General features: G+C 32.0%; 1 protein-coding gene across 1 annotated transcript in view; it reads left to right on the top strand.

Moving 5' to 3' along the window:
• Positions 1-7,857: 7,857 nt before the first annotated feature.
• LOC147079623 (prostaglandin E synthase 3-like) overlaps positions 7,858-11,905 on the top strand; it is a 35,995-nt gene continuing 31,947 nt past the window's right edge. Inside the window, exons 1-2 of the mRNA XM_085942590.1 lie at positions 7,858-8,036; positions 10,562-10,645. Of these exons, the coding sequence (XP_085798716.1) occupies positions 8,023-8,036; positions 10,562-10,645 (98 nt within the window). The 5' untranslated portion in view covers positions 7,858-8,022. The remainder of the gene's footprint in view (positions 8,037-10,561; positions 10,646-11,905) is intronic.

The following is an 11,905-nucleotide window of genomic DNA, read 5'->3' as shown; positions in this document are numbered from 1 at the left end:
TTATAGTTTCCGGTGAATATTTATCAATATTTTCAACAAGGACTGCTTGTCTCTTGGTAGGGTATTGTAGAAATTATATACTTTTTCAATAATGCCAATACAATTTCTTATTTCAGTCACAGTTACAGCAATTCCAATTGCCAAATTCAAACTGTGTGATGCATGAACATAATATAAAGCTTGTGGATATATCGCGGATATATGAGATTGGACACCATTAAACTTCCCGCTCATTGATGCGGCACCGTCGTAACCTTGTCCACGTAAATATGACAAATCGATACCATAATTATAGAAACTTTCCAATATTTTGTCAGATAATCTTTTTCCTGTGGTGCTTGTTACAGGAACAAATTGAATGAATTTTATTGTTCATAAAATTTGTTGTTATTTTCATCGTCTATGTATCTAATACACAAAGAAAATTGTTCCGTTGTCGTATTGTCACAAGTTTCGTCGGGAAGGATTGAAAAACATTTTTATTAAATTGGAGGCACAGTGGCGGTAACCGTTGAGCGTGTAATCAACGACTGGCGGATTGGAAGTGACTAACAGCGACCATGCTGGGCATATGCGCATAGCATGCTATACCATTCCTCAAATAATATCGGCTGTGCTACCCGCTTGGTCCAGAGCATTGGTTCTTAACCTATTCGAAGTCACGGTGTACTTTTGATCATAAGAAAAAAAAGTGGTGCACCAAAATCAAACGGCCAGAAAATAAAGAAAAATATGCAGACATAACTTTTATTACAAATTAAACAGATTACATAACATTCAAAGAAAAAATATATACGTAGGTATACTTATGGAAAAACTGTAACTAAACTTACCCTTAAGGGGGGACATGCTCGTCGAAGGTCAAAATTGAGTTTTTATTGTATTTTCAAACCATGATCCTGGACACTCCTTAAACGTTGTAGATAATCTATTTATATAATTTTGAAGCCTTATTATCCTTTATAGTTATTTTAAACATTTGATGACTGCATAAAGTATTTTTGTTACATTAAATAGTATTCTTTTAAACCTCTCGCTCTAATGTTTTAGAATATAGTCATATTTCGGTACATAACTGTGCAGTGGTGTTAAGATTTTTTACATTTATTAATTTTTAAACGCATTTATAAAACCATTAGCATAATTTTTTATGAGATAATTTTTGTAAAATATTCACGATAAAAAATTATATTGATAATCTCTGTGATCCCAAATTTGACAAGAATTAGGCATTTTATTATTCAAAAAATCGGCAAAATTAACACATTTGAAGATGATTCCAAAGATACTTATTATAAGCTATGTCTTTGACCATTCAAGTGTGATAAACATCTTATGAATAATGATTGCTTTATAATAATTATTGACCTAAGAATAAGGTAATGTTTTTTTGAAATACGCCATTTCTTTTGTCATTCCCTAGTAGTTAAGCTAAAACATACGGCCGTAGCCATAGATTGACAAACTATAATTAAAGTAGGGAGTAGCTCTTGCCTGAAGAATATGTGTCAGTGACCAAAGCACAACAAAGCATGATGAGGGATTTAGAAAAAGTATTCAACAAAAATTAATCCAGAAGAAATATAATTTTCGATGCTTTAAATATTTTCAGTGCAGTATAGGAGACATCCTTACATGAAAAAATCATATAGACCCACTATCAGGATTGACTCACCTGTACCTTAGTGATATAAGAGATAGCAACATCTCATTAGCGGCAGATTTCAGTCCCGGTGATTATTTTTTATTTTTATGGTGGTTTCATTTATAATAGTATCATAGAAAATTGGAAAAAATATTTAAAAAATAAAAATAAAAAACCAACAGTTTTCCAGAAAAATAGCCCACACAATTGTGTAGTTGCGTTAATTTTACTACCGCAATATGACTATAATATGTAGAAATTATATTAAAGTAGGGAGTAAAATTATGATAACGCGCGTGTTTGAACATGTACCTAACCGAATTTTTTTTTATTTTTTTTTAAACGGTACATGTTCAAACACGCGCGTCAATATCATTTTACTTCCTACTTAAATTATAGTTTGTCAATTTATGGCTACGGCCGTATGTTGTAGCTTAACCACTGGGGGATGACAAAAGAAATGGCGTATTTCAAAAAAACACTACCTTATTCTTAGGTCAATAATTATTATAAAGCAATCATTATTCATAAGATGTTTATCACACTTGAATGGTCAAAGACATAGCTTATAATAAATATCTTTAGAATCATCTTCAAATGTGTTAATCTTGCCGATTTTTTGAATAATAAAATGCCTAATTCTTGTCAAATTTGGGATCACAGAGATTATCAATATAATTTTTTATCGTGAATATTTTACAAAAATTATCTCGTAATAAATTATGCTAATGGTTTTGTAAATGCGTTTAAAAATTAATAAATGTAAAAAATCTTAACACCACTGCACAGTTATGTACCGAAATATGACTATATTCTAAAACATTAGAGCGAGAGGTTTAAAAGAATACTATTTAATGTAACAAAAATACTTTATGCAGTCATCAAATGTTTAAAATAACTATAAAGGATAATAAGGCTTCAAAATTATATAAATAGATTATCTACAACGTTTTAGGAGTGTCCAGGATCATGGTTTGAAAATACAATAAAAACTCAATTTTGACCTTCGACGAGCATGTCCCCCCTTAACAAAATGGAATTTATTTGACGTGAAAATCAATAAAACTAATGTGATACCTGAGCTTGTCGGATTTGATGATGATTAGGTCGAATATTTAAAAAGGCTACCTTAGAGAATATAGCTAGCTACCCTCAATTTTTCATCTAAATTCGTAAGTCTTTCTCGTTTTTTAGTTTTTATATTAGTTATTGTTGAGAAACTGAGCACAAATAAATATGATGTTGAAAACTGTAGCAAGATTTTCAGTGCCGTCATAGAGAGCTGAATATTCGTCTTGGACAGAAATCCAAAATTCCTCCATAATTATTTCAGAAAATTTATTTTTCACAGTACGATCCGTTGACAAGGTGACCAATTATTCTTCCTCTTCTCTTGGTACTCGGTGTATCACTCGCAGCAAAATGGATTTCGTACCAAGACATAATTTTCTATATTTAAGGAAGGAAAATCATATGCAATTTTTTCTTCCAATAAAGTTAAATGTTCTGTTATAGTGGAAATAGTTCCCACAGTAATGTTTTCGTTAAGTGAAGGAAACATATCTACTCTATTTTTCCGTATTACCTATTCGATTTTTTCAAAATCCTGTCAATTTGTCAGTAGATGTCGAAAAAAAATCGTTTTTTCCTTGAATGCTTGAGTTAATGTTATTTTTTTAGACCATTCCCGATCTTATTAAGATTATAATATGGGCCTCTACAGAGTGGAGGTTTGTATTAAGAGCTTTTCTTTTTACGAGAAATGGATGTTAGCCACTTGCTCAACCTATTAGGTCCATACTCTGACTCATACACAAATTGAAAAACAATACGTGTACTTGTCAGACCCAGGATTCGAACCTGGGACCGAAGATGCTATAGTCCGACGCTGAAGCCGCGCGGGCATTGTGGGTGTTAATTAATGTTATTTAAGTAATTAAAAATATCTGCTAAATATGCAATTTTAGCACACCAATCATCATTCCGAAGACATTTTACAAAATCATACTTTGTTATCCATCTTTAATTTTGGAAAAAGATTAACAATTCATTCTTAAGTTCTATGAATTGGCATACAATTTTACCCCTAGATAACCACCTCATTTCAGTGTGAAAAAGCAAACATTCGTACTAAGCTTCCATAGAAATACAAAGTTTTTTTTAAAAAATGCGTGTTTTTGATGAAAATTGAAAATGAAAATAACCATATTTACAACCTGGTCTAGTACAGGTTTTAGTGCTGTGGTAATGTTTTCGAAACTAGAGACTCCCTGTGTAAAAAATCAGTGCGTAGATATAATATTAATGGAGCACCATCCGTAAAAATTACTCCATGAGATTTTAAATTGTTCTAAATAATAAAACTGAAGAAATAGAATCAAAAACATCTTATCCTGTACCGTGACGTTCGGTGAGTTCTTTGCAGCATAGATACCTATTAATTGATTCACTATTTTGTTTTCATTTATGAAACGAAAACCTGTTTGGCCAATGGAAGACGCGTGCGATCGATTAGGCAACATCGAAATCACATTAGATCTTTCGTCGGCTTTCATAATTTCACGAAGGACTTTTTCGGTTTTCACTATTTCGCGGATTTTTCTGCTTTTAGCATTTTATCGCGGTGCACTTGCAAGAAGCCAGCGGTGCACCAGTTAAGAGCCACTGGTCTAGAGCTACAATATTTATGCCGAATTCCATTGAAAAAAATATTCTTTTGATTTACACTTACACTACCACCGACTGTGTACCGAGTCGTTATTTTCGGCGAATTTTTATCTACGATTTTTGGTTTCTTAATAGTGAGGTTCCAAAATATTAATTGAAAATGGACAAAAAAAAGAATTATTGCATCTTATACACAAACCTACTCAACACAGCACAGCCTAATTTCTCGTTTATCGGTCTTTTGTCTGTTGCACTCGGTGTCCGGAATTCGGGAATTTTTTGACAGTTCCATTAGGGATTGGGCTTCTAAAAAAACCCGACATTAGTGTTTCGAAATTTTTGTGTTAGAAATTAAAAGACTACGAAATAATTACAATATAAAAATAACTTTTTAAATAAGTTTTTAAATTTTCTGTTGAATCATAATATAAACTTGACAATTCTATGTATTCATAATTTAGGACAAAAATAAGGCAATTGTCAACAAATCATTTTTTTGCTATTTTGCAACAAACAAACAAATATAGGATACTGAAATGTCATTTTGATTTCCATAGTAACGCACGTATATATTAATAATTTAGTTGCTAGGACCACCCGCTTAGCAACCAATAATAGTGGATTGGATTACGGATTTCTTCCAAAATAACTTTTCATACAAAACAGAATTAACTGAAAATGAATTCAATTCTACTTAAAGATGGCTAAAAGTATTAAAAGAATTTATTGGCATCGTGTTATATTCTAAAAGTATCAAATGTATAGCTAGTCGGGAAGTTAGTTAAAAATCGATTGCAAGATTTGTACTGGATAAACAACCACCGGACAAACAAGAATACGAGCTAAGAAAAACGTGGTAAAATAGAGGAACCTGTAACCTGCGGCGAAACTGTCTGTCTGGCAAGTCAGATAGTCGAAAAATATTTTTTTGTTAATTTTGGCACGCGTATGTAAAAAGGTTCGCCAACCCTGACCTATACTATCTATGCATAGTTCGTCCAAAATATTATACTTTTGAATAGGTACTTATTGGAAAACAATGTATTTTTATCATAAAGATTTAATTTTGACATTATTAAAAATATGCCAAAAGTGATAAAGTTTCGATATATTGCTCAAAAAAATTCTCTAAAAACGTAACATTAGTTTAATATATTTTTTTTTTGAATTCGTCGGTAAGCGTTTTTGGTCGGAAGAGGTATCTAAATAAAAAAGGGGTATCAGAATTTCTCATATTCTCCGTATTTTTTTTTGGTGATAAGCAAAAAACCTCTACATTTTCAACATAAATAACAACGCGTACTATAATTTTTGCCAAAATACTATAATTTGTTGGACCACGTACTATAATTTGGTGATAAAAGATGGCAGCACTGGGCTATAGTGTTGCCAACCGTACCACAATTATAGTATTTGTACTTTAATTTTCGTCTGCGTACTATGTACGATATAAACAATTAGTGTACGCCCAAAATACTATAATTTTGAATATCGGAAAAAATACGCAATAAACTCAAATTTAGAAAAATTTCGTTCGATAAATTGGTGCAAAGTACTATAATTTCGCAATATAATAAGATTTGGAGAACTTGGGAAAAAAATTGCTCGAAAAACGTAAAAAAATCCCTTGACTGGTTTAAAATTAAATTTTTGAATTCTTCTGTAAGCATTTTTGGTCGGAAGAGGTAGGTACCTAAACGAAAAGGGGTCTCGGAGTTTCTCAAATCCTCCGTTATTTTTTTCTGAGAAACAATAAACCTATACATTTTCAACATAATATGACAACTCGTACTATATTTTTTCCCCAAATACTATAATTTTGGAGGCTCTGTACTATAATTCCACTAAGAAAAGACGGCAACACTGTCATCAGTGTTACCAACCGTACTATAATTATAGTATTTGTACTATAATTTTCGTCCGTGTACTATGTACGATATAAAACAGGTATAGTACGCCCAAAATAATATAATTTTGAAAAATCGAAAAAAAAAATGGCAACACATGAAAAATACCGCTAAAGTAACTCGGGAGAACCAAAAAAATCCTTTTGTCTAAAAAAGGAGACGTACGTACCTAATTACTTGACATTGAAATTTTGTCCCAAAAAAACGAGACGTTAATTACTTAACCGTTGAATTTTGTCTAAAAAACGATACGTTAATTACTTTACGCGGAATTTGTTGAAAATGCAGAAAAGTAATGGTCATTCAACGCGTCCTATATTTTTTGCCGAAATACTATAATTTTGTAGGCTCTGTACTATATTCCATATAGGACCATTCCATAAGGTCATAGAGTCCAGTGTTTCCAACCGTACTATAATAATTATAGTATTTGTACTATAATTTTGTCTGCGTACTATGTACGATATAAAACAGGTATAGTACGCCCAAAATACTATAATTTTCAAAATACGGAAAAAAAGTTGGCAATAGAAAATAAATAGCTCTAAAACTGCTCCAAATTTAATAAAGTTTGCAAATGCATAGTTTATAAAACGGCCGCTAGTTATAAACTACACAAAAAACAATCCTATAAAAGGTTGGTTTGCAAACCTTTCTGCAAATATGGAGACTAATTTTATAATCCCTAACTTCTATACTATTGTGAAGCGCAATGGCTATCTCGTAAAAAATGAAATAAAAGGGTCAAATTAATCATAATGTTGAAATTTGAGGCAATTTTGTTTAGGAACGATAATTTTGCTGTTAAACTTGTCTATTTGGTTGAAATTTAAAAAAAAATGAGTGAATAAATCAATACAAGGACCATTCACGCATTCAATGATTTAAAACGACAAAGTGAAGGCATTCATAAAAAATTGGAGCTTAGGAAATAAAAATGACAAAAAAAAAGTTCGCCATGTCTCCACTTTTAAATGATTTCTACGCCAGATATATTGAAGCAAACAAAAATGTATTTACTGAGTACTTGTTTAGTTTTCTAATGCACTTTTCACATTATTTTATTAATAGCAAAAGCAAAGCGGCGCTGCTTTGTGTCAAAACTATTAAATATTTTAAATATGTGGTTGAAAAATCCTGACCCGGGGGGTCCGCTTCAGGATGTGGGGTCCATGATAGAATCCATTTGTCAATGAACGAAGATGAATTTGGATTGAGACTATTGAAATTGTCTGTGCTAATAAACAAGCACATTCGTCAAAAATTAATGTACTTACTATAAGTAGTAAAACCTTGTTTATTTTTTTTTTCATTTTTGTATTCGTAAGTAGGTACATTGTTGACTATTTAAAAAGGTGTTTGTATAATTAAATGAAATAAGGGGGGGAGGCGCCTAGATTACATTTTTTTAAAAGGGAGGCGTAGTGACATAAAGTTTGGAAACCACTGACTTAACATTTGAATTTTGTCTAAAAAAAAACAAGACGTCACCCACGTTTAATTTTTTGAAAATGCAGAAAATTATTGGTCTCTCAACGCGTACTATATTTTTTGCCGAAATACTAAAATTTTGAAGGCATTGTACTATAATTCCACTTTCAAAATATGACAACACTGGCTAATATCCTTTATTTCTGTATAGCAAGACTGGTAATTGAGACATGAGTTTGTAATTCGACTCTTTTCCACATAATTTTTGCTTGGCAAACTCGCTGGAGATCGTTGCTGAAATAAAATACAGCGGTAAAATAATATACAGAAACTGGGTTATCGTCTCATATATCCTAATCAAATATCATAAAAATGACAACTGAAATGTAAGTACAACACTTTTAATTTATGATTTTCTGTCATTTCTAGATAACCAACCACTTCACGTTTTCGCTAAACATTGCCGGCACCATGCAACTTTTAGAACTTGTAATTCCATGTTATTTCGCGATATATTCGGGTTATCTGTATTTCCTGGCATTTATGCAGCTAGTATTTGTTAAAACTATATTGTAGTTTTGTAGCAATGTGATTTGGTAGGATTTTTCAACAAACAAAACACCGCTTAGGTTCACGCCACATTTATCTAAATTGAATTGAATGTCGGCTGTCTATCTTGAGCATCTGATGTTTAATTTGTCAATATGATATTCATTATAACAATTCGGTAATTTCTCGTATCGGTGTTCAATGTTTGTGATATTTTGGTTCATCCCGGTTAACGTGTTTTCATGGCGGCCATTTTCCTATATTGATCAGAACATTCTAGAAATAAGCTTCGGAATAATGGTAAATTGTAGGTAAGTATTCACTATTCCAATAATCTGTTCTTCGATATTCCTGGTGTACACACATTTATTACAATTTATTTATTAAAACAAAAAAAAAAATCATTTCATAGTACAGAAGTCGCGGGACCATTCAAAAATTAGTCATAGAAAGTAGGTAGGTACCTATGTATTTATGTCTCAAACTTGATAATTATAATACACATACACTTCAAACTAATAACACACTTGCACTTTATCTCTCTGGATTACTTATAAAATAGCAGCATTTTTATTATGTACCTACATGGAAAATCGTTTAAATGTTTTGTGTTTTTAAAAGTTGATAATGTCCCCTTGAAGAGGACGAAACAACAATTTAATTAAAAAGTGGAATAAGTATGTACTAAAAAAAATGTTTTATTTAATTACAAATAATTAATAAAATAATACAGTGCAGTTCCATCATGAATTGACAGACAGACGACACTATAAAAGAAATTTTATTAATCACTATAATAATATAATATTATTGGTATTGGACAAACAAAATATCACATTCAATGATACAACATGCATGAATTGGAAGATCTCTAGAATGTGTTTATGACTAACAAGCACTAAATGAAATGAAATTTCAAATAAACATGACCTATTTTCAATACTCTTCCCTTCATCAAATCATATCAACATCACTGTACTGTTTGTACTTTGCATGTTTGTTAGGTACTGTTCGGTTATACGGAATACAGCGGAAAACACATTTTGAAAATACCCGAGATACTGGATTATTTGTTAGTTTGGGTTAGTTTAGGTTAGGTTAGGTTGGGTTAGGTTAGGTTAACCTAACAAATAATCCAGTTTATCGGCTATTTTCAAAATGTATTTTCCGCTGTATTCCGTATAACCGAACAGTACCGTTTGTTATATTATATTATTGAATAACTAATAACTTTTATTTACAGTGCTTCATTTGAGTGTTTCCTTTGTTTTTTATTTGTAGCTGGTATTCTCGATCAAAATGCTTGGTTTACTTACTTTTTAGTTTTGCTAAGCATACTTTTTGGTAGACATGCATGTGGCTTTAACTTCCTTTTTGCTGATAAGTTGAGCAATTCGGCTCTTAAGTCTCAGTTATAAATTTTGTCTTTAAAATGTTCAAACAGTGATAATTTTATTGTTTAACACATTGATCACCAATTAGTTTTACGTAAAATAGTTCATTTGTTTCCAAGGTATTATTTGATAGGTTTTGAAAGAATATGTTTTTTTTTCATTTTGATGATTTTTTTTACGTAAATATTGGTTTTTATGATGGGCCGGCCTCATGTGTCTGTCGCGGTACCAACAGTTTAATTTATTATATTGCGCCGGGCCGGCCATTTCGCCGGTCACCTGTCCTTATGTGTTGACGAGAGCATGTTGGCATTTCGATGTCGAATGCCGGCCACCTCAAATAGAATAATACACAGCGCGCGTGCCCGCCGGCGCTGAAAATCAACTCAAACATAGGTCTTCCTTACCGATCACCGGTGACCCCCACGGCTTTCTTGGACCAACCCATGGGGATCAAAGTATTAATGTTAAAATGAGATTTTCTAGTATAAAAATGCACCCACTGTTTTTTAAGTTGGAGATTTTTCGGAAAGCTAAAATTGTTTCGACAGCATTATTGTTCATGTTTTTTATTAATATGTAATTATTTCTTGCAACTTTTACCATTTTATGTTTAAGAATTAGTAAAAAAAAAAAACGCTTTATAGGCAAATTGCTAGTGTTATCTATCAAAATAAAGCAGGCGATGTTGGGATGTACATGTGTTGGTAAATTGACACAAATAATACTTTCCTTTAAAATACTGTGGTTGAATTATTATTATCAAATATTAGAATTATTCTTATTTAGAATACATGTTGGTTTCTTTTAGATTACATTCATATTTCATGCATCAGATTACAATGAAGATTAAAATTATTGTTGCCAATCTTTGTTTTGAATACAGCACATAAAAAATGAATATATGGATGACTTGTCGAAATTAAATTAATAAATACATTAAATGTTATGCATTGTTTTATTTTCAGGTCTTTTCCACCTGTGTTATGGGCGCAGAGAAAGGAGAAATTACTATTAACATTTAATGTTGAATGTAAAGATCCAGAAATACGGTGCGTATCAAATTATAGCTAACTTTATATTCTAATAGATTTAAGTTTTGTGCTTGAGTGGCTTTTTTGCGACCCGGGTTTCGCCTTTCAGCATCTTCAGGCACTATGTACTCACCAAAAGGCAAATATACATTGACAATGAATAAAATTAACTCTAACTTATGTAACAAATCAATACAATAAAGTAGGTAAAAGCTTTATCACCTACCTATTAAGTCAAGGATCACAACAAATTATGAATGGTTGAAGTATTTTGAAAACCCCCTTACCATATATATATATATGAGATATATAGAACACAGTTGCAGAGCCTACCTATCTAGAATGATCAACTTAGCTTTTCTAGTAGCCCATTGCTATATCCTATATGAAAATGCACATGCAAACACATACTACATAGCTTCTGAATTTTCATGTGTACGGAACTTGTGAGATATCTGCGCCTCCGCAGTAGAACGATAATGGCGAACCTGCCGGAAAAAAAACGAACTACACCGCAGAGCATTTTTGACGTTAACCAATTTTCACAACCAGTCAAATAGTACCATAGCATGACAACAACGCGTCTTGCACATGCTTGGAAGAATGAGACTGGAGAGACAGTCAGCACTAAGTGTAATAGTACGAGGGTGGGTCAATAATTCCTTAGAAAAAAGCATTAAAACAGTTTTTATTTTTGTATTTTTTTTTTATTTCTCAACATAATCTCCTTGGAGCTCAATACACTTGGTTAGACGTTTCTCAATTTTTTTTAAACCGTCAGAAAAATAAGTTTTCGGAAGGTCCTCAAAATAAGCATTTGTCCGATCGATGACTTCTTCATTTGAAAAAAAAACGTTGTCCACTTAGCCATTTTTTTAAGTTTGGGAAAAGGAAAAAGTCACTGGTTGCTAAATCTGGCGAATACGGTGGGTGGTCGACCAATTCGAACTTCAATTCTTCAATTTTAGCCATTGATCGTAAACATGTGTGAACACGGGCATTGTCCTGATGAAAGAGGATTTTTTTGCTGTTTAAATGAGGCCGTTTTTCTTCAATTTCGTTTTTTAGCTGGTCCAATAAAGATGCATAATAATCCCCTGTTATTGTTTTTCCTTTTTCCAAATAGTCAACGAAAATAATTTCACGTGCATCCCAAAATACAGTAGCCATAACCTTACCAGCTGATTTTACGGTTTTCGCCTTTTTTGGACATGGTTTGTCTTCGCAATCCACTGCTTTGACTGTTCTTTCGTCTCGGGAGTATAGTGGTGTATCCAT

This window comes from Rhyacophila brunnea, unplaced genomic scaffold, assembly GCF_057557595.1.
Source record: "Rhyacophila brunnea isolate RB1 unplaced genomic scaffold, BYU_Rbru_1.0 scaffold_1, whole genome shotgun sequence".
Taxonomy (NCBI): domain Eukaryota; kingdom Metazoa; phylum Arthropoda; class Insecta; order Trichoptera; family Rhyacophilidae; genus Rhyacophila; species Rhyacophila brunnea.
This window is presented reverse-complemented; position numbering and strand designations above follow the sequence as displayed.